This window comes from Nyctereutes procyonoides, unplaced genomic scaffold, assembly GCF_905146905.1.
Source record: "Nyctereutes procyonoides isolate TBG_1078 unplaced genomic scaffold, NYPRO_anot_genome, whole genome shotgun sequence".
Taxonomy (NCBI): Eukaryota; Metazoa; Chordata; class Mammalia; order Carnivora; family Canidae; genus Nyctereutes; species Nyctereutes procyonoides.
The window spans coordinates 8,711,330-8,735,437 of NW_026575030.1; the positions used below are offsets into that span (position 1 = coordinate 8,711,330).

The 24,108-nt window shown below is 36.1% G+C and overlaps 1 protein-coding gene across 4 annotated transcripts in view; it reads left to right on the forward strand.

Annotated features, from left to right (window-relative positions):
* Positions 1-24,108, forward strand: part of PTPN4 (protein tyrosine phosphatase non-receptor type 4) — a 206,525-nt gene that overhangs the window by 168,690 nt on the left and 13,727 nt on the right. For all 4 annotated transcript variants that reach the window (XM_055316224.1, XM_055316225.1, XM_055316226.1 and 1 more), the window contains 10 exons: positions 4,586-4,745; positions 5,976-6,059; positions 6,153-6,209; positions 11,355-11,511; positions 14,377-14,543; positions 15,539-15,629; positions 15,713-15,774; positions 18,359-18,505; positions 20,445-20,573; positions 22,919-23,067. In XM_055316224.1, coding sequence (XP_055172199.1) covers positions 4,586-4,745; positions 5,976-6,059; positions 6,153-6,209; positions 11,355-11,511; positions 14,377-14,543; positions 15,539-15,629; positions 15,713-15,774; positions 18,359-18,505; positions 20,445-20,573; positions 22,919-23,067 — 1,203 coding nt within the window. The remainder of the gene's footprint in view (positions 1-4,585; positions 4,746-5,975; positions 6,060-6,152; positions 6,210-11,354; positions 11,512-14,376; positions 14,544-15,538; positions 15,630-15,712; positions 15,775-18,358; positions 18,506-20,444; positions 20,574-22,918; positions 23,068-24,108) is intronic.

The window sequence follows — 24,108 nt, forward strand, 5'->3', positions numbered from 1 at the left end:
AGGCAGGTGCCAAACCGCTGTGCCACCCAGGGATCCCTATATTGTAATTTCTAATGCGTGGTTTATGAAAGTCATCTTCCTAGATAATTGAGTAAGTAATAAACTGTACTCATGATCTCTACATTAGATACAAAGTAGGAAGTTGTTACAATAAATTGAGTTAATACATTTGGAATATGTCTTAAAATGTATTTGATAGCCTTTGTCCAAAATAAGAATGTCAGGAGTCTATTCACATCTTTGATTACTTTGATAGACTGTGTTAGACAGAGATACAAGTAGATGTATAAATAAAGATGGAGTTTGGTTCTTGAACATGGAGACATAGAATGGACAGTTATCCAGATTACTGTAAAAGCTCCCAGACTACCTAGCCCTCTGCAACAATCCAGCATCTGGCAAGCCTGACCATCATTCTCTGAGAAGTTATTGTAACAAGAAAGTTACATAAAACAATGAAAGAAGGCAGATAGCCCTTTTCCAGAAATCCGAAATTACAGTGTTCTTTCCTGTGTTCTGTCTTGACTAATCCTTTCAGCATGTGCTGTTTTCTCCTTATCTTTTCTCTGGAACTTGGTTTAAATTTCAGCCCAAGCCTGTGTGCTTTCACCCTTTTCTTTTCTGTGTCTTCTTGCAGACTTAGTAACCCTGGGTGGGATTTATGTGGGCTGGGGTGTCTGTGGCCTATCTAAAGGCAGCAGCTGATTCTTGGCTTTCACCAGTAGTAATGCAGATCCATTCTTTCCAGAGCTTCCAGATGTTCCATTCTGGAAATCCAGATATATATGTAAGTTTTAAAATGTAGTCAGTTAACTCACATTTATTAAGAATAAATAATGGGGGATCCCTGGGTGGCGCAGCGGTTTGGTGCCTGCCTTTGGCCCAAGGCACGATCCTGGAGACCCAGGATCGAATCCCATGTCGGGCTCCTGGTGCATGGAGCCTGCTTCTCCCTCTGCCTGTGTCTCTGCCTCTCTCTCTCTCTCTGTGACTATCATAAATTAAAAAAATAAAATTAAATTTAAAAAAAGAATAAATAATGGGCCAAATGTATTTTGGCCAAAATTGCCCCACAAGCCATGATTTTGCAACCACTCTTTTAGAACAATGATTTCTAATTAGAAAAAATAACTTCTGGAGCTTTTTTGACTATATAATGCCTAATCTTTAATGCCAGTAAGATAGATCGACAATTTTAGCAGAGTGTCTCATAATGTCAGTACTGTCCCTCTTATAACTGAGCATTGCCACTGTTAGACCCATACCCACCAAATTTAGTTCAATTAGATGTTGCTTTACAGATCAGGCTTGAATTTGTTCCTCTTGTGTATTTTAGAACTGTTGTATATTAGGCTGTTGACTGGACCAAGAATAAAGTAAGTTACTCTAACTATTCTGTTCTGATCTCAACCTTATACTATGCCCTATGGATCTTTAGTTTTGAGGCCGTTTCCTGGGTGTGACAAATATATGCAAAACTAGAAAAAAATCTTTGGATAGATGTGGAGTTCAGTGACTTCTGGATTTTGTAAATTCTTGGAGGCTTTGTATCAACTGCTTTTTAGAAATGTCACATATGTGAGGCTGTGCCAGGGGATGTCTGTCTTTGTGTCCTAATCCCTTCTGGCAGGCCATGGTTGAGATCCGTGTCTGTTTTCATCTGTAGGAGCATTTTCCCATACTGGCAATATTTCAATACATTGGATCTGAAAGCCTTGAGTTCTTGGAGTGGAAACGAGTAGAATAAAAACTAGTATGTTTGGTACCTGTAATCCCTGAACATCAAGGTAGACCTCAAAGAAGGATTTGCTGAAAAAAAAAGAGAGATACGTTCTTTTTTGCAGTCCTTACAGACTTCTCAGAATTTTGAGCATTTTATTCCCTAAAGACTTCTATGTGGAAAGTTAGGCTGAGTGGGCATTATGACTTACCAACTTACTTAGTGAATAAGTTTTATATTACATTATGAAAATTTAGGACTATATTCTCTCTTAAGAGAAACTTCTCTGGAGGACCATACAGTTATACCATTTATTTTTAATCCTGGCTGATTTCCTTGGCTAATCAAATTTTTAGCTTCATTATGTATATCCTGCAGGTATTTAGCAGTGAGCCTCTAAGTAAGCTTCACACCTTCTCTACCTAGGGAGAGCATAGGTATCAAAGAGCTACTCTGACACTACTTTCTGTATCCACTATCTTGGGATAAATTATGCTGTGGTAGCAAATTACTCCACCTTATAGTGACTTACAACAACAAAGCTTATTTCTTTCTTGAATTAATTTGCTCATGGATCATCTGTGGCTCTACTCCATGTCAGGTCTGTTCCAGGACCCAAACTCTTCTTTGGAGCATGGCAAGTCTCTTGACCAAGGAGAAAGAGAAGCATAATAAATTGTGAATTTTTTGTTTCTTAAAGTGACCACTTCTGGGGCACCTGAGTGGCTCAGTGATTGAGCATCTGCCTTTGGCTCAAGTTGTGATCCCGGGTCCCTGGGATCAAGTCCCACATTGGGCTCCTCACAGGGGGCCCGCTTCTCCCTCTGCCTATATCTCTGCTTTTCTCTTTCTCTTTCATGAATAAATAAATAAAATCTTTTTTAAAAAAGCTAAAACAGGGGATCCCTGTGTGGCTCAGTGGTTTGACGCCTGCCTTTGGCCCAGGGCGCGATCCTGGAGTCCTGGGATCGACTCCCACATCGGTCTCCCTGCATGGAGCCTGCTTCTTCCCTCTGCCTATGTCTCTGCCTCTCTCTCTGTCTTGCATGAATAAATAAATAAATAAATCTTTTTAAAAATATAATTAAAAAAAAAAAGCTAAAACAAAAGTGACTACTTCTATTCACATTTCTTTGGCCAGAACAAGTCATATGGCCAAGCCTAATGTCAACCAGAGTATATACAATTTTTGAACAATGATGCCAGCTAATGTAGTTCCACTTCCTCAAGACCTTACAGCTTATATCTTAGGCATCTGTTGTTACTTAACAAAAAAGCAAAACTGGATAAAATCTGTGCCTGAATAGTACAGTAGCAGCCATGTAACTTGACATAGCAGTTTTATCAATTCTCTTACAGGACCTTAGGCAATGGATAGTAATTCTTTTATTTTTCCAAAGGCCTCCTGGCATCCCAGAGATAAATAACAACCTCAGTAATAGTCACTGCTCTTACCATGTGAACCATTTCCTCTTACTTTACTTAATCTCCTTGCTTCCACAATCTCCTTGGGTACATGCTTCCTAGTAAATTGAACTACTGGTTCCCCCTTCTGGCCTTTGTGAAAAACTCACAAGTAATGTTATTACATATACTATTCTGGTTCTTTAAAAAACTACTGTTTTTACTTTGAAGCTCCTCCTGCCTAGCTCTTTTTATCAATCCTTGGCTGTCAGAAATTGAGTCTTATGCTCCCTAATGTTAACTGGATTTTGTTTCTTTAAATTATGTACACCAACAGTGTCATGTCCAGTTTTGTCTCCTTAGTGAGCTCAGCACTCTTAGTCAGATTCTAATCTTTGTTGCAGTACTGAGTTCATTATTTTCATGAATTATGTTTTATTTCTGAATAAATTGTGCCAATCACAAGTTCTCTAGATGTACCAGATGTGTGGAATGGCTCAAACTCTTAATTCTGATTTCTCTTTGGTTGCCTTTTTTCCTGGCTATCTTTGTGACTCCATTGAAAACCTTATTTTAAAAAAGTGATTTGGAAAGGAATGTATACTATTATAGTAGATTAATAAATATCATACATATCTTCATAGTGGTACCCTTAAAGTATATTTGATTATTATATAGAATTGTTTACAGATTTGGAAAAGTAGGGAATTTGATATATTACTTAAAAAGTTAAGAAATATTTCATTAAACAGTAACACTTGCAAATAAATATGGTATTTATTTATTTTGAGATTTTATTTATTCATGAGAGACACAGAGAGAGAGAGAGGCAGAGACCTAGGCAGAGAGAGAAGCAGGCTCTCCTCAAGGAGCCTGATGTGGGACTCGATCCCAGGACCCCAGGATTACGATCTGAGCCAAAAGCAGATGCTCAACCACTGAGCCACCCAGGCATCCCTAAATAATGGTATTTAAAGCTTGTCTCTAAATAAATAAATAGATAGACAGACAGACAGACAGATAGATAAATAAATAAATAAATAAATAAATAAATAAATAAATAAATAAATAAAGCAAGCAAGCAAGCAAGCAAGCAAGCAAGCAAGCTTGTCTCCTGGGGCAGCTTGTGTGGCTCAGCGGTTTAGTGCTGCCTTCAGCCCAGGGCATGATCATGGAGTCCCGGGATCGAGTCCCACGTCAGGCTCCCTGCATAGAGCCTGCTTCTCCCTCTGCCTGTGTCTCTGCCTCTCTCTCTCTGTGTGTCTCTCATGAATAAATAAATAAAATCTTTAAAAAAAAAATAAAGCTTGTCTCCTACTAGACATTGTAAATTTCTAATTTGCTTGGCCCTAGGTTTTATGTTATTTTGTTTTGGTTTGGTTTTGACCATAGCTTTTAAAATAACAGTTCTAGAAGACAGTTTCCAAAATATAAAATTTTTTTTTCCTTTCTCCTATCCAGATCACAAGAGACCCCTGGAGATGGGCAGCCTCCAGCTTTACCACCCAAACAATCAAAGAAAAACAGTTGGAACCAAATTCATTATTCACATTCTCAACAAGATCTGGAAAACCATATTAATGAAACATTTGATGTTCCATCTTCTCCTGAAAAATCTACTGTGAGTAGCTTTCAGATACTCTCATGTCGCTTTGAAATTTTTAAATTGGAAATAAAATTTTTTATACTGTGGTGTGTTTTGTCTATAAATTTTATTATTCTACTTTCTCTTTTTCATCATAATGTTGCTAATGAATTTTGCCATGATATAACCCAATTGTGGAATTTCCTTATATCCTTACTCTAAAAGTCCATTCTTGACAAATTTATGTTGAATTTAGTTTTGCAAAACACACATTTTCAGAACAAATGCTAATGAATAATCCATTAAATACCATTAACTGTATTATATAATTCAGTGAATACAGAGACTATCATTTCATCAACCTTTTGAAATTGAGTACAGGTCCCTGGAATATATAACCACCCTCTGTTCTATAAAATATATTTATGAATCATGTTGGTACTTTTCCCTTAGAGAACATGCTTTTTACCACAACAAAAATGGTAAATTTTTAGAATCCTCTGATTTATGAATTTTCATTGCTTTCTCAAGTAGATACAAATAAACCGAAAGTAAGATTGTCAGTAAATTTTAGGGATACACTGTATTCATGAAGATGTATTAAGACAGAGAAATATGGGTCTATTTTAGGAAACTTAAAGGGACATGAGGGAATGAAATAAGGTGCAGGGAGAAACCATATATGTGAGATGGATCAAATGTATAGAGACAGAAAATAGGTTAATGATTGCAGAGTAATAAGGAATGGGGGTGATGGGATGGGAAATGACTGGTAATGGGTACAGGGTCTCTTTGGGACATGATGACAATTTTTTAAATTAAATGGTAGTGGTATTTCTATAACTGTGACTATAATAAAAATTATTGAATTATATACTTTGAAATGTATAGCATTTGAATTATGTTCCAATAAATCAGTTTTTAAAAGCAGAGGGAGGAATGTGAATTCATGCAACACTTATGAACACTTACTGTGTGCAGGACTTTGAGCTGGGTTCCAAGGATGTTGCAATTAATAACTGCATTCGTAATACCTACTCCTCCTTGCACTCAGTCTAGCGTGCTAGGGCAAGGAGCCTGTATCTAATTAGTGTAACTGCAAGTTATTAGTCAAAATTTATGTTACTGAATTAGCATTTGAATTTAAATTATGCTTTTTAATATGCTATAGATAATATCAACATACAAAAAGCATGCATCATGTGTATCTGTGAAGAAGAGATTATAAATGAGGAAAATTATGTTATTTATTTTTGTCTTTTTAAGCCTAATGGTGGTATTCCACAAGATAATCTTGTTCTAATCAGAATGAAACCTGATGAAAATGGAAGGTTTGGATTCAATGTAAAGGTAATTTAGAATTTACATTGTATTCAGTTTTTAAATTAAGATATGTATATTTTGGTAATATTTGACTAAAATCTGACTTGCTCTGTTGTTCAGGGAGGATATGATCAGAAGATGCCTGTGATTGTGTCTCGAGTAGCACCAGGAACACCTGTGAGTTATCTGAATGTGGCTTCGCATAAATAAAATATCACATACATAATCATATAGTTATAGAGATTTCTCACAAAACCCAGGGATAGGATTGCAATCAGACCTCTAGAACAAAAAACTTAAAATGAACATCAGAACTCCCTGTTTTTCATCTCTATTTCTTTTTATGTTCCATTCTTTCTCATTGCAAACCAGTTTGTTCAAGGGATCACCCTCATCTCTCTAGCTCCTCTAAGTAAGATACAGTCTAAATAAAAAGAGTGTACTTAGTACCAGTTTCCAGTTAGTCCTATAGCATCACCACCACACACTCTCTACTTTCACAATATGATTGTGACCCCTGCATCTCTACTAAAGAGAAATTGTATAGGTACCACTATTTTCCTCAGTTGATATAATGGGCTACTAGTAACTTCCAGATTCATATATTATCAGCTCAGCCAACCAGAGGGATTAAACCTCAATCCAGTTTACAGACTCCTGGGAAGTGAACTCTTCATAGATCCAACTTGTATCAAATGTCTACTTTTCTTTTCTTTTTTTTTTAAAGACTTTATTTATTCATGAGAGAGAGAGGCAGAGACACAGGCAGAGGGAGAAGCAGGCCCCATGCAGGGAGCCTGATATGGGACTCAATCCTGGGTCTCCAGGATCAGGCCCTGGGCTAAAGGCAGCACTGAACCGCTGAGCCACCCGCGCTGCCCCAGATGTCCACTTTTCAACAAAAGCACTTGTGAGCAGAGGGTACAGGACAGGAATATGATGTATGAAATGCCTCCTGAACCTATTATGCGTATGAAGGATAGGGACAGAGATCAGGGAAGTCTTCAAATTATTTATTAGTACATAAATGGTGGAAAATATATGTGTGGGACAGACTGCAAAGGAGAAGATGAAAGATTCATAAATTCTCCCCTGTAGATAATATCTAAAACAGAAAACTAAAGGAAAACAAAATGTGAGGGTGTTGTTTAGAAATACTGAAGTAAGTACAAAAGATGTAGCTAAAATGTTGAAAGAAGTTGCCTGGGGTAGAGGGATGGTAGAGAAAAACACATGAAATGGCTTCTTGTCTTAGTAATCTTATGACCTAGTCAGTTTTTTGAGATGTTTAATATATAACTTTACTAAAAATAGAAATTAAGCTATAATTTTTTTCATCAGATACATATATCTTTTGACCTATTGATTCCACTTTTAGCAATTTCCTCTAATAAAGCAGTTGGACTAGGGAACAAAAGATACACAAGGATGTTCATTGTAATGCTGTTTATAATAAAAATGGGATGACAAAAATGTACATCGTTAGGGTTGGTGAAATAAATGTGCTGTTTTGCAGCTGTTGAAATGATGGATGATGGAGCTCCATATACATAATGGAAATATGTTCATAAAATGGTGTTATAGAAAATGCAGCAAGACAAAATCAGAGAGAGAGACAAACCAAAAGAGACTCTTAATCATAGGAAACAAACTGAGCCTTGATGAAGAAAGGGGGTTGGGAGATGGAGTAACTGGGTGATGGGCATTAAGGAGGGCCTGTGATGGAATGGGCACTCAGTGTTTTATGCAACTGATGAATCACTGACCTCTACCTCTGAAGCTAATAATACATTATATGTTAATTGTATTTAAATTCAAAAATTAACTTGAAAATGCTTATTATTGATCTTACATGTATGTTTGATACAACTTATAAATTTTTACATTTATTTATTTTTTTCATTTTGGAGGGAGGACGGGAGGGGCAGAAAAAGAATCTTAAGCAGGCTCTGTACCCAGCACAGAGCCAAACTCGGGCTCAATCTCATAACCTTGAGATCTGAGATCATGACCTAATTTGAAATCAAGAGTCACTCATTTGATTGACTGAGCTACCCAGACACCCTTAATCCAGTTTTTAAAAATGTGAGTTAGCACATTAAAAAGTCTGGAAACAAACAAAAGTCTGGAAATACGCTCAAACTGTTAATAGCATTTCATCTGGGTAGTAGAATTATTGGGGTTTATCTCTTCTGTATTCCTCTTTTTAATTGTCTGAATCATGACAATGAGAATGTATTGTTCTTGTAATTAGAAAAAATAATGAGAGGATCCCTGGGTGGCTCAGCAGTTTGGCTCCTGCCTTCGACCCAGAGCGTGATCCTGGAGTTCAAGTCAGATGTTCAGGGAACTTTATATAGACAGGTTCATTTCCAAATAGAATCCTTTGACTCTAAATTTTCTTTTTAGGTTGTACAGATTATTGGTAATTTTTTCTTTCTGTCTTGTAGAACTATGTCCCATATATTGGCTAAGGGGTGCATGGTTCAGTTAGTAGAGCATGCTACTCTTGATCTCTGGGTCATGAGTTCAAGCGCCACATTGGATGGAGTGCCACATTGGATTGGAAAGGCTAGAAAACAGACTCATATTTTAAAGATAAGAGAAAACACAAAAGTTCCCAAAAGGCAGAGAATGAAAGACAAGAAAGGGATAGAAATTAAAACAGGGATGCCTGGGTGGCTCAGTGGTTTAGTGCCTGCCTTTGGCCCAGGGCATGATCCTGGGGTCCCAGGATCGAGTCCCACATCAGGCTCCCTGCATGGAGCCTGCTCCTCCCTCTGCCTATGTCTCTGCCTCTGTCTCTCTGTGTCTCTCATGAATAAATAAAATCTTTAAATAAAAAAAAAAGAAAACAGTGAAGCATAATAATAGTTAAGGAAGGAAGAATGAGGCTTCCAGAAGGAGAAAATAAAAATTATTTTAAAAATAAAGTATATTGAAAAAAAAAAATAAAGTATATTGGCTGTGGGCTCCTGGGAGGCTTAGTTGGTTAAGCATCAAATGCTTGGTTTCATGTCAGGTCATGATCTCATGATGGTCATAGAATGGAACCGTGTTTTGGGCTCCATGATTAGTAGGGAGTCTGCTTGAGATTCCCTCTGCCTTCTCCCTACTCTTGCTCTCTTGCTCTCTCTCTCTCTAAAATAAAGCTTTTTTAAAAATATTGACTGCATTTATAAGAATAATAGAAATTTATTCTCTTTACATTATCTTATTAATTTAGAGATCATCACAGGTTTCCAGTTGTAAACCTCATTTTAGGTGATTGGGGGAGAGGAACAGGATTTCAAATATTTTAATGTTATTTTTTATATTGGACATCTTCTGAAATGGATAAAATAATGCCCAATTCTTCAATTCCCAATTGAAGTCATGTTTTTCTTTCTATCTGCTAACTGTACTATTCACAAAGTAAGGTGAGAGGGTAACTATTTGCACTAGCCCATTACATATCTCCCAGTTCACTACTGTTTGGGTACTGCAAAGGCAATTACAAAAACTTGGGACTAAATTGGTACACAAACGTATCACCCTGCTAGTGCACAGAGAGAGTATGTGAATGTTATCTGCTCTACCACAAGAAGTAGAGAAAGAAAAGAAGCAACTAGAGAGAACGGTCATAACCTCTAAACTTGAATTTTCTGTATTTTAATGCTTTGCATTGAATTATCTCGTTTTTGTCTTTGCAACTCTATGAAATAATTAGTGGAGATACCTGCTTCATTTTCAGAGTCTTCATGTGTCTAAAATCACACACTTCATAAGCAGCCAAGGAAGAACTTGGCTCTTAGACCAGTGCTCTTTCTGCTAGTGACAGTACTTGTTGTATTTGTTGACTTTCTATTATGAAACGATATATGAATTTGAGTGGTTGTGCTTTCATTTCTTTAAGCTCCCTTTGTTGTAAGGTTCAACCCAGTCATTTCCTTCTCTATTCAACCTATCATCCTTCCTGACTTGACTTCCATATGTTCTCATTGCTATGTTCCTGGAGCATGCTGTCTATATTTCTGCTTACTTCTTTTAGCTTAATTATGCCTTTGTTTTCTCAATAAAATGGCAGTCCTCAGTAACACAGTAGTGCAGGACAGCAAAGACAACTGTGCAAGGAGATCTTGGTAGTCAATGGGAAAAGTTATGTTTTCTATGACCTTTAAATTTTTTATCAAATAATTTAAATCTCTTTTAGTTCCCATTAAAAATGTATAGAGAGGTGAAAAAATAGTAAAACTAATACTGCCTTAGTATCCTGTAATCCAAATCACTAGAAACACTGAGAAATAAAGTATTCTGTTACCTTGAGGAAGTACTTTGAGCAGTGGCTTGTTGTTGCCCTTATTGTCATATAACTTAAAATACAGGGGGAGCATTTTTCTCTCCTTGGCAAACTGTCCTACTCATTTCTAAATTTGAATTCACTTCCAACATTTTATCTTGTGTATTTTCAATGTTGTGAAATGTGACCTTCAGTGAGAACTTTTTTGCCAGCACCACTTCCTTGAGGACATCGTTATCCTTCTCATCAGTGCCATTTTCATCATTTATGTTAATAAGCGTGCCTTCACTGAATTCCCTTCACTGCATGTATGGAGACTATCTAACAGTAGTAGTGTCAGTATTTCCACTATCAGTGGTTCACTTTAGATTTGAATGTTCTTCTATCACTATCACTCTTTTGTTTCTTTGCTGTGTTTTTAGCTTTTCTGGTTGGTTGCCTGTTTAGATTTACATGGGTTTATCAGTGGGAGACAAGCTGGGGACATAAGTGCCTGCTTTGCTATCTCTGCATGAACTGATGAACAGATGCACAACAGATCACCAGCCGACTTTGAAAGAAATAATGTGATTGGTCACTGATCATGATGTGTGTCTGTTATTTATGAAGTGATTTGTAGACTCATGTGCTAGTAGCAAAGCTCATCCTTTATGCAGTTATTCACAATTTATTGTGGTAAATAGAATTTGAATGTTGTTAGGGGATTGGTGTTATTTAACTAAACTGTGGTAACTGAGATTTGTACATACCTGGACAGTGCAGAGTAAGGGCTGTCATTATCTACGCACCTTGAGGTTATTAATCTTATCTTTATATCTAGACATTAAAATAGGGCATCAAGGAAAAAAGTTGTTGAAAGAAAAGGGAAAAAAGCAGCTTCATTCATAGATTTCTGCTTTTTGCAAATAGAAAAATAAATGGGCAGATGCTCTTCTCAATGTACTTTTCATTCTTCTGCTGTAGAGTCTATAAAAACATATTCCTGTGCTTTACTTTCAGAAAGCCATATGCACATCTAAAACCTTATTTATGTTACATTACAGGCTGACCTCTGTGTCCCTCGATTGAATGAAGGGGACCAAGTTGTACTGATCAATGGTCGGGACATTGCTGAACATACCCATGATCAAGTTGTCCTGTTCATTAAAGCTAGCTGTGAGAGACATTCTGGGGAACTCGTGCTCCTGGTTCGACCTAATGGTAAGTACTCTTATGTAGCACTGGATATTTTTGTAATTTGTTAGTATTTGTTACTGGACACAGCAACCAGAGTGGGCTTTTTAAAACGTAAATTATGTCGTGTGGTTTCTCGCTGAACGCACAGTGGCTTCCATTTACACTTGGATTAAAATTCAGTTCTTGGCTCCTTGCCTGTCACACAGCCTTGCTCACTCTGTCCTGTGCTGGCTTTTTTTGTTGTTGTTCCTTCTGCCTAAAACACTCCTTGATTTTGATAGGACTTACACTCTCACTTCATTCAGGTCTCTGCTCAGCTCTCATCCCCAGAAAGTCCTTTTCTTCTGACCACTGTTGCTGAAATATCTTCCCACTACTAGTTGCTCTAGTAGTGGTAGGTATGCAATAAGTAAATGAGTACATTTTGAACCACTTTTAGAAAACTCTAGCAAGCTATAGTTAAAATCCTGTCTTTGTTGGCAGTAAACAATGCCAGTAACCTAATCATTTCATTCCTTATCTGGACAGCTGACTTGTGAATTCATAGCCAAAGTTCCAGGTTTGGAGGAACCTTAATGCCATACACTCTCGCTCCTTTGCTGATTGCTTGAGTTTTCCCAACAACAGCCTCAAGATCACCCTGGCAATGTGCAGCACTCAGCACTCTGAAGCACTTCAATTTCCTTTTGGGTAGCTTGAACTATTAACTGAATGAAAATTCATCTTCTTTCAGTCTCTTTGTTCCCAATTCTGTCCCTTTATGCTATGCAAAAAAAGTTAAATCCCCCTTCAGTTTTTGACAGTAGCTAATTTTACCAGAAACCTTCCCTCTTTCTCCAGTATAACAACCCCAGATCCTTCTGTGTTCATATGCCATTGTTTCAGATTTCCATAACGCTCCATCAGGCTCCTCAGAGAAAGGTTCTTATATGTCTTCAGCCTGCCATTAGACACATTCTTCTAGTTTTATTCCCAACAGTTTGCAATCATAGTTTTAGCCACAAGGGTAATTATTGGTTAATGCCTTGCTACTGGTTGTTATATACCATGGGGAACTAAAATGTAGTCAGAACTTGAGCCATTCCCCACCCCACCACACCCAACCCTGCAAAGTTTTCCAAGAGAGGTCCTTTAAAAAAATAAAAATAAAGAATTGTCATTTTGTCTCTTGGGTACAAACAGGCATTTTCATTTTATCTTCTCTACTTTGTGTTTTTCTGCATTTGTGGTCTAGAATTGGTTTTCTAAGAAAAATCTAAAGACTTCAACAGAACATTCTATTTTGACTTTTCAAGGAACTCCTTCATTTAGACTTGATAGGTAGGTGATTCATTATTAGGCATTTTCTGTCACAAAAAACTGAAGTTTTTTACTAAGACCTAGTACTCTATTTTGTTCCATTTTCTCTTGATAACACATCCTAAAGAACCTAATAGTAAGTTCTACACATAGGCTATTTTGCATATTCTTATTTAATCTTTACAGCCGTCCAATGAAAGATGAATTATGCCCATTTTACAGTTGAAGGCAGTTTAGCACCAAGACACTCAGTTACCTGCTCATAAATTTATGAACCAGATTATGAACAAAGTTCCATATAATGGAAAAGGCATGGCATTTTGCAATTCCAAATCACTTTGCTTATATTTTAAATTAGGAGAGGAGGGATCCCTGGGTGGCGCAGTGGTTTAGTGCCTGCCTTTGGCCCAGGGCGCGATCCTGGAGACCCGGGATCGAATCCCACGTCGGGCTCCCGGTGCATGGAGCCTGCTTCTTCCTCTGCCTGTGTCTCTGCCTCTCTCTCTCTCTGTGTGTGACTATCATAAATAAATAAAAATTTAAAAATAAATAAATAAATAAATAAATAAATAAATAAATAAATAAATAAATAAATAAATAAATTAGGAGAGGAAATCACCTAGGGTTTACTTCTTTGCAAAAGATCTTTTTGTTGTTTTTATCATCAGAATCTGGACTGAAGGTAGGGCACATCTGGGTAGCTCAGTCAGTTAAGCGCCTGACTCTTGATTTCAACTCAGGTCATGATCACAAGATTGTGAGATCGAGCCGTGTATGGGATTCCTTGCTGGTAGTGGAGCCTGCTTATGATATTATCTCTCATTCTCTTTCTCTCTCTCTCTCTCTCTCTCTCTCTCTCTCTCTCTCTCTCTCTCCCCCTCCCTCTCCCTCTCCCTCTCCTCTCCCTCTCCCTCTCCCTCTCCTCTCCCTCTCCCTCTCCTCTCCCTCTCCTCTCCCTCTCTCTCTCTCCTCTCTCTCCCTCCCTCCACCCCACCTCCCGCCTCTCCCACTTGCATAGACACTGCTCTCTGTCTCTCAAAAAAAAAAAAAAATCTGGACTGGGACCTGTATTTATTTTTAGTATGTCCCTTTTTATTTTTTTTAATTTATCATTTCCCTTTTTACTTAAAACAACATATAATCAAACTTTATGTTTACAAAAAGTATCAGAAACAGGTAGCCCCAGTGGCGTGGCGGTTTAGCACCGCCTACAGAGTATGATCCTAGAGACCCAGGATTGAGTCCCACGTCAGCCTCCCTGCATACACACACACACACACACACACACACACACACACACGTGTGTGTGTCTCTGTTTCTATTTTTGTTCTAGGTTCCACAATTTAAAGGCAGGTCTGTTCTTAGCTGATTCTTGACAGTTCTTTTTCTAATTGTCTCTTCAGGTTATAGACATTTTTAGCAATATGGCCAAGAATGTTTCTTTTTCCTAAAGGTACAGCAAAGTTCAGCTTCACAGCTACTCGGTCCCTTTCACAGTGGCACTAGATTCAAATCTGATTAATTCATCTGGTAAATTCTTTGCTGGTTCATTAAGATTTCCATGTGGCTTTTTTGTTTTTGTTTTTTTAGCTGTATATGATGTAGTGGAAGAAAAGCTAGAAAATGAGCCAGACTTCCAGTACATTCCTGAGAAAGCCCCACTAGATAGCGTCCATCAGGATGACCATTCCCTGCGGGAGTCAATGATTCAGCTAGCTGAGGGGCTTGTCACTGGAACAGTCCTTACACAATTTGATGTAAGTAATATTGTAGGGAAAGGATGCTGGGCCATATTTTTAAATTAATTTCATGGTTTCTTAACTGTCTAATCTATCATTTATATTTTATAAACTAAAATGGTATTCTGTGAAATATTTGGCATAATAAATATTCTAAAATATGTAGTTTTAAATATTGCTTCCAAAATGCTAGCTATGGGGCAGCCCAGTGGCTCAGCGGTTTAGCGTCACCTTCTGCCTGGGGCCTGATCCTGGAGACCCAGGATCGAGTCCTTCATCAGGCTCCCTGCATGGAGCCTGCTTCTCCCTCTGCCTGTGTCTCTGCCTCTCTCTCTCTTGGTAAATAAATAAAATCTTAAAAAAAAAATGCTAGCTGTAGTTACATAAATAGATACCTTTTTAAAAGAAATGAGATTTTATGCGTAATGTCCTCAAACTAAATTTTTTTCTGTAATTAAACAGCTATTTTTATGAAAGGTAGCAGAGGAAGATAGGCTATGGTACAGCTAAAATCCTAGGTTAAAGGAAAATGACTTTTGTACCTCATCATATTTAATCTTTTATCTATCTAGTTTGTCACATGTTTGTTGCTCTAAAGTATGTGCTATTCATAAGTGACTATAAAACATTTGTGACTATAAATTATTTAGGGCGTGTCAGTTTTTCTTTTAAGAAGTCCTTGGTTCATATACTGTGTACACCTCACCAAATTAAATGAAAGCTAAATGTTTTCTGCAGATTTGCTCTTTATACTTTAAATATTCTTCTGTAAGCAAAATTATTTTCACTTTTATCATTAAAAAAACTACAATATATAATTCATGTCAAAAATTATGCAGAATCAGCTTCTTGAATTTGGTTCAATACCCTACTAGCCTCGGGTTTGTCATTGCATGGATGAGGTATCCTACAGAAAAACATGTTTGTTGTAGCATAGAAATAAGTCTGAAAAACAAAATAATCTCTTAATGTCTTTTTTGACTCATCTTATACCCTCTCCCCCCCCTTTTTAGCAACTGTATCGGAAAAAACCTGGAATGACAATGTCTTGTGCCAAATTACCTCAGAATATTTCCAAAAATAGATACAGAGATATTTCGCCTTGTAAGTATCTACATCTCTGTTTGTTAAGTTTAATCTTTTTAGCATTACTTTATTAAAATATTCTTCTCTTAAATTATTTTCAGATGATGCTACACGGGTCATTTTAAAGGGTAATGAAGACTATATCAATGCAAATTATATAAATGTAAGTTTATTTTTATTAAGCTTTTGTCATTCAGAATAAGAAGGACCACTGTAAACTTTGAGGTTCCTTTTAACCTTGAGAGAATGTTAACACTGTCAGATATTGAAAAATATTATAAATTTAATGTTAAAGAATAATTCGGGGTGTGCCTGGATGGCTCAATGGTTGAGAGTCTACTTTGGCTCAGGTCGTAATCCTGGGGTCCTGGGATCAAGCCCCATGTTGGGTTCCACACAGGGAGCCCGCTTCTCCCTCTGCCTATATCTCTGCTTCTCTATCTCTCATGAATGAATAAATAAAATCTTTGAAAATAAATAGTTTGATACTGGCATATTAGCATATGCGTAGAGTAGTGGAGTAGAATAGTCTAGAAATAGGTTGAAATAATTACTAGACTGTTATTTATGGTGGAGATGGACTTTTAAATCATTGAAGATAACAATAGATTAGTAAATGGGTGTGTAATATACCTAGATATAATCTAGAATATATCATTGTAGGAGGTTTCCTTCCCTTGTAGGGAGATAAAAGGATTACCAACTTCTTTTCCTACTTTGTAATGTAAAAAATGTCAAATATATAAAAGTAGAAGTAAAATGAACCTTCACATACACCTCATTCAGTTCACCAGTTGTCAACTACTCATGCCCCCACACATCCAGATTGTTTTAAAACAGATCCAGGTTTCATGTCATTTATGTATAGAGACTTCACCTACTCACTCTTGATGTAACGTATTTTAGATATGTCAAAATATAAACGTTAAAAAATGGAATCCTGAATGTACTTGGAGGATATCTATGAAATTGTTTAAAATCTCAGAAAGGGAAAGACTTTTCTACATTTAGACTCTTGGCTAAACTCACAAAAAGTACAAATCAAAACTGGAAGGAATTACTATTTTTCACCTATTAGACTTCAAATATCAAAGAGTGTGGTAATGCCATTTACAAGTCTTTGTCCTTTTTCTGAAATCTTGGGGTCAAATATATTTTAGGATTCAGAATTTTTTGGATTTTTTAAAGATTATTCGGTGCTTGTACCATAGACTGTAATAAGTAACATCCTTAGCAGACTTATAAGACATTACCCTGTAATCAGTGTATTGATACTCAGTAGCAAACCATGGATAATACCAGAAAATGGGACTTGTAAAGACTTGAAGTAGTCTTAGATTGTTAGTTCAGGTCAGATATTGTAGTCAGATGAGTCCAGATTAGGTCAAATGTACCAAAAAAGGACAGACTTACACTTCAGAGCACTGAGAGTTTCAGAATTGTGAATGAGGGATTATCAGTATATTAAGGAGACTATCGGAGAATAAGCATTTTTGTACATTTTTGGTGGAAGTATTAATGGGTACAACCTCTTTAGAGAGGTAACTAGGAAAATGTTAGGTTTGCAAAACTATTCAGTGCAACTTTGTTTATCATAGCAAATAGATTACCAGCAAGTTAAATGTTCATTAAATAAATTATAGTATATTTACGTAGTAGAGCCATTAAAAAGAATAAAATTTTGTGTACTAATCTGACATCTCAAATAAAAGCAGAAAAAGAGAACAGGTGCAGAACAACATTATAAGCTACCTTTTATATTTTACAGAAAACTGAGTTTGCATCTACATTTGTGTGTTATATGTAGAGTATCTCCAAAAGGATATATTAGAAATTAGAAAAAAAAGATTGCCTTCCTGGGTGTGAACCAGAGGCTGGGGTGGGAGGGAGACCTCTTTCTTTATTTACCCTTTGGTATTCTTCGGTGCCACATGTATGTGTCACCTTTTCTTCTTATGCCTCAAAAAGTAGTAGAATGATGACTCATCTTCCCCAAATACTCAGGATCTTACATCTTCCTGAAAATAATAATTAAATTTTTTTACTATCTTTTTATATGTGTGTATGTATTATATATACACATATATATGTATATATAATTTGTAAAGTCTGAACTAAAACAAATGGCAGAATTCTTGCTCATTGCAAATTTTACCAATAAGCTGTTTAGAAACAAGTATTCTTTCTGTATCAACTCTCTGCCTCTAAAGCAGGATTTTCTGTAAAGCTGCTCTTAAACCCCTAAGAGTGCTTTGGAAAATATTTGAATTTCTGTTTCCAATAATTAAAAGATAAATATGTGTAACTACTGAGAAATTTCTTATACTGGTAAAGAAATTATTAATAAATATATTGGGTTTTTATTCTTTTTCAAATTTATATTTAAATTCTAGTTAAGTAACACATACTCTAACACTGGTTGCAGGAGTAGAATTTAGTGATTCATCACTTACATATAAAACTCAGTGCTCATTGTAAAACAAGTGCCCTCCTTCATAGCAGTCACCCATTTAGCCCATCCCCTTTCTTCCATCTACCCTCAATTTGTTCTTGGTTAAGAGTCTTATGTTTTGCCTCCCTCTCTCTTCTCCTTTTAAAGATATTATTGATAAATGTTTATTTTACTGAGTTTGCAGTTTATTGAGATTAGTTGTATTTAGTTATTATTTAGTGGATGATTTTCATATACTTGATCATAGCAAAATAATAATGTAAAAGACTTCAGTTTTGTGTTCTTTGCTTTTTAGATGGAAATCCCTTCTTCTAGCATTATAAATCAGTATATTGCTTGTCAAGGGCCATTACCACACACTTGTACAGATTTTTGGCAGATGACTTGGGAACAAGGCTCCTCAATGGTTGTAATGTTGACCACACAAGTTGAACGTGGCAGAGTAAGTCATAATTGAATCTTACACATTGCTTGGGCTTTTTTTTCAACATATATTTGCATATATGATCAAAATATTTTCATTGATTTAGTCTTTTTTTTTAGCCTTTAAGCTTTCTTTCTTGCAATGTGATTAATATCATAGAGACTAACACATAATAAATATGATATATAAGTGTTAGCCATTATTATTATTACCAGCTATTATCTACATGAATTAATATGGAGGCACCTCGGTGTCTCAGTTTGTTGATTGTCTGCCTTTGGCTCTGGTCATGATCTCAGGATCCTGGGATCAAGCCCCACGTCCAGCTCCCTGCTCTGCGGGGAGCCTGTTTCTCCCTCTCCCATTCCCCATGTTTGTGCTCTCTTGCTCTGTCAAATAAATAAAATCTTTTTTAAAAATGTAAATAAATTAATGTGTATTTGATAAGGGATTTGTATGTAGAATATATAAAGAACTACAACTCAACAATTAAATGATAAATACTTAATTTAAAAGTGGCTGAACATTCTGAGTAGGTGTTTCTCAAAAGAAGATATTTAAATGGCCAATAAAGTCATGGAAAGATGCTCAGCATCATTAGTTACCAGGGAAGTGCAAAATCAAACCCACAAAGAGGTAGCACTTCTTATAGGATGGCTAAAATAAAAATGACAGCTAATACTAAGTGTTGACAAAAAAAAAATACTAAGTGTTGACAATGATGTGGAGAAAATGGAACCTTCCTGTATTGCTGGTAGATTCGTAAAAAGATGCAGCCACTGTGGAAAACAATGTCAATTCCTCAAAAGGCTAAACACAGAGTTATTATAACTCCGTAGTTTCACACCCAGGAGCAATGAAAACACATGTTTACATAAAAATACACAGATGTTTGTAGGAGCATTATTCATGATTGCCAAAAGGTGAAACCAATCCAAATATAACAGTTAAAATGTGGTGTAATCATATAGTTGTATATTATTTGGCAGTTAAAACAAATGAAAAAATGGTCTATGCTAAAACATGGATGAACCCAGAAAACATTTTGCTAAGTGGACAAAGGCAGTCATCAAAGCCCACACACAATGTGATTGCATTATATGAAGTGTCCAGAGTAGGCAAATTCATAGAGGACAGGAAGTGGATTAATGGTTGCGTAGGCCCAGAGTGAGAGAGTGGTTTGGGATAGAGGAACACACAGTGATTATTAATGGATATGGGGTTTCTTTGGGGAGTGAAAAAATGCTCTAAAAGTGTGCTGATGATTGCCCAGTTCTGAAAACAATTGAATTGTGTACTTTAAGTGGGTAAATTTTATGGTACATGAATTATATGACAGTAAAACTTTTTTTTAATATCTTTATTATGAAAATTAATGGATTGGCATTTTAGTTAGAGATTGATTTCATTACCTCAAATCTAAAAATACCAGGACACCTGGATGGCTTAGTGATTGAGTGTGTCTGCCTTCAGTTCAAGGCGTGATCCCAGGTCCGGGGATCAAGTCCAGTATTGGGCTCCCTGCGAGGAGCCTGCTTCTCCCTCTTTCTATGTCTTTACCTCTCTCTGTGTCTGTCATGAATAAATAAATAAAATCTTTAAAAATAAATAAATCTAAAAATACCATATTTAGTGCACCATTTGCTAATTTCTTTGTAGTAAATGATTCAAGCAAGAAATAATGATAAAACATTGGGTGAAAACTTGTAATAAACAGGATATTAAAAAAAAAAACAGGATATTTGCAGTCTCAAAATATATCCAAACATTATTATTACAAAGAAAAAAAAATGATGAAGAAATTTTAGGAGTTGGCATATCTAGGTTAAAGGATCAATGAGGGTTCATCAAAATATTCTTGTAACTTTTTTGTAGGCTTGGAAGTTTTTAAAAATTAAAACATTTTCAAAATTGGAGAGCCTAAATTCCATATTTTTCTTAAATCTATTGATGTCAGGTTAAGTGTCACCAATATTGGCCAGAACCCACAGGAAGTTCATCCTATGGATGTTATCAAGTCACCTGCCACTCAGAAGAAGGAAACACAGCCTATATCTTCAGGAAGATGACACTGTTTAACCAAGAGGTAGGAAGGCAGGGTAACCACTCAGTAGAACGGTTGTATTCAAGGTAAAAACTTTGAAAGCTGAAGATGTTTTGAGTCCTGATTACTAGGAAATACTATTTAAAAATTACTGAATTTGCTTCATTGGAATGCTTTGGGATCTTATGACATATATTCTCCTATGTAAAATGTATTTTCAGTTTCTCTATGTAATACAAATACTCAGTAAAAAAAGATTCTAGAAAATTATACTTATCACTCTTAATATTTTGCCTCTTTATAAAAATTATACCATGGTTGTGTTTGATTTCTTCCTGCCAGTAATAGCAATAAAGTATTTGAGTACATCTGTGGAAATACAAAGAATAATTGAGAGCTGTCAAATTATTGTCCTTTTTTGTAAAAGGGTAAAGGAGAACAATTTCACAGTCTCCACAGTATTAAGAAGGAAAAGATTGTAGGCAGGATACTATGACAGCAGACAGATTATAGCTCTGTAATTACTAGTTCTTGCTGCCACCTGGGTCACTCCTTTTGACTTCTAAATCCAGAGCCAGAAATGGATTAGTGATGCAGCTACTTTTACTGATTAGTAAATGATGGCTCAGTAACTCAATTGGAAAATGTGTGTAGAGCGTGGCATGTTGCCAGTCTTGTCAGGCTGTTAAACATATACGACACTCACTTTCACTGCTTGCAACTAGTTATTCCCCTGTAGCCACCCTTTGGTTTTGAAGGGGGCTAGAAGAAGAAAAAAATAATTGCTAGAGAAGAGCAAATAGCACATGCTTTGAATACTTAATGCCTGTCTCATCATTGGTTAAACCTTTGGAAATGAGAGCTTCATCTCCCCCTCCCCATCCCACTCCACTTCCCTGAATATGAATAAAGATGCCTAGCAAAACAGCTTTACTGACCCACAGGGAAGGAACTAGAAGTTGTGGTGATTGATGATAAAAGAATCTGGCATTGAATATAGCTAAGTTACAAGAAATAAAAAGTTAAAATTTCCAAATCTTATGGACTAGAGAGTACATTAGTATGAATTTAGGGCTTGTGTAGCTCATGGTCCAATACAACCAGGTAAGTCAATAAGATATTTCTTCATTTTCCCAAATGGGTAAGAAAGCTACATATTGGTTATATAAAGTAATATTTTTGTCCTCAGCATAGTCTCTTTATGCTCCATATATAGGTTACCTATGGGAGTTTATAAACTTACTGTGGCTTTTCTTTACAAACCCTGAGTACCTCAGAACTATGCCAAGACACAAATTAGTTTTTAAAGTTTGAGACAAATATACTTGGGAAAATACAATTGCTTACATACCAAATACATATGTGCATGGATGGACAGACAGACAGATAGACCTCAAAACATAATAAATATCCATTTAACATTACCCATTCTTGTAATTATTGGTACCAGTAAATATTTTTTTTAACAATAATAATCAAAAAAAACCCAATAATAATCAAAAGTAGCCTATATTAGATACCTTAAATTCATTTCATAGGTTTCTGAAAATGTAGTTATCAAGTTAATATTGACTGAGGTCTCTTTGGGAATTCTTTCATTAGTCCTTTTCTTAATTACCTTGCACTTTAATGATCTTTTCTGGAAGCCCCCTTTAATATAAATGACAGTAACCAGATTTCATAGTATTGAATGACCATAGATACCAATTTTTGAGAATATGATTCCAAACAATTGTTTGGATGATTTATAGGTTCTCTCATAGAATTCTTTCAGCATAAGACTATCCCTGTGAGGTGTAGATTTTATTTATTTTATTTTTCAGTTGAAGAAAGTAAGGCTCTGAAATACTAAATGCCTTGACCGGCTAAATCCAATAATACCTTCCTCCATTTTACTGACTCTTGGCTCCCAAAAAGAAATTAAACCCTGATTTGACTTTGTGATCTCCGGTTTTTAATCTACACTTATTTTGAGATTTTATTTTCCTAATTTCCATTATTTCACTTGTGTTTTCAGAATTAGCCCAACCTTTCTTATTAAAAATTTTTCCCTACTATTTTTGTTCACCTCACTTTTTCAGTTTTCTTTAAATATTTCTCTGTATCTTACTCTATTTTTGCCTGTTTATCATCTGTAAAATACTTTACAAATACAGAAATTGAGTTACAAGGAGAGTAGTTATCCAAGTAGCCAGTACTTAATGGATTCAACTGATTATGTAAAATGATTTCTTTCTTTCTCATGGAAATTTGGGGTTTTACTGAATTTGTACATTACTAGTGGAAATAGTTTGTTTTATTTTTCTTCCAAAATTAAAATGACACAAATATTTATATTTTAAACATAATTCCTAAGTTAAGGTGCATAATTTCTCATTTATACTTAGAAAAATGAGAGTCGTCAACTCACTCAGATCCAGTACATAGCCTGGCCTGACCATGGAGTTCCTGATGATTCAAGTGACTTTCTGGATTTTGTTTGTCATGTACGAAATAAGAGGGCTGGCAAGGAAGAACCAATTGTTGTTCATTGCAGGTATTCTATTTTCTGGCTTTTTTGATTGAATAGCTGACCTGAAATGTCATTTTTAAAAGGGAGTGTGAGGCAGCCCAGGTGGCTCAGCGGTCTAGCACCGCCTTCAGCCCAGGGCCTGATCCTGGAGACCGGGGATCAAGCCCCATGTCAGACTCCCTGCATGGAGCCTGCTTCTCCCTCTGCCTGTGTCTCTGCCTCTTTCTTTCTGTGTCTCTCATGAATAAATACAATCTTTAAAAATAAATAAATAAAAGGAAGTGTGTATTTTATTTTGTCCTTAAGTTGTGATCATCACTATGGTAATTAGATCCTAAAACATTATCTGAAGCTGGAAGGCAGAGGGTATGTGCTGACAAGTGATTGTCAGAATCTTTATCATAAGAAGTAAAAATAATACTTTACTGACTGATTCCTAGAAGCAAAAATAATACTTTACTGACTGATTCCTAGAAGCTTCTCTTTTTCATAGTTTAACATCTCAAACATTGGGTGTTTTACAATCAATGGTATCTTAGATTTGATAAAATCTAATATTCTAAGCATTCAGTTGCAGCCTAAAGTTTAGATTTTTTTCTCCTAGCAATGTGCTCCTTCCTGCCCTGTGTCCCCTCCTAGGACTTTTTTTTTTTTTTAAGTATTCTCCTTCTCTAGGAGTGGCCCTATCACTTCCAGGAGCTCCAGGTAAACAGCAAGAGGCTACCCTTTCTTCGTTTCATACTGCCTTCCAAAGGGCTAAATACAAGGACTCCAGCTTTCACTACCATTGACCCCAGATTAGGAAACTGAAATTATCTTCTCCTTATCTTAGCCACTTCTGTTACTGAATGATTTATTCAGAAGCTGTGTTGAATTCTCTGAATAAATAAATAAAGGTATCTCTTTCTCCTCAAACTTTCCAGCACTTTTTAAAGAGCTGACTGAAATCATCAAAACAGATTGTAGACCAAATGTCTGAGACACAACATGGCAGGATTGATGAACACATTTGGCCATTTCATATCCTAAGTCTGCAACAGCTGCTATAGCTTTTATGTTCACAGG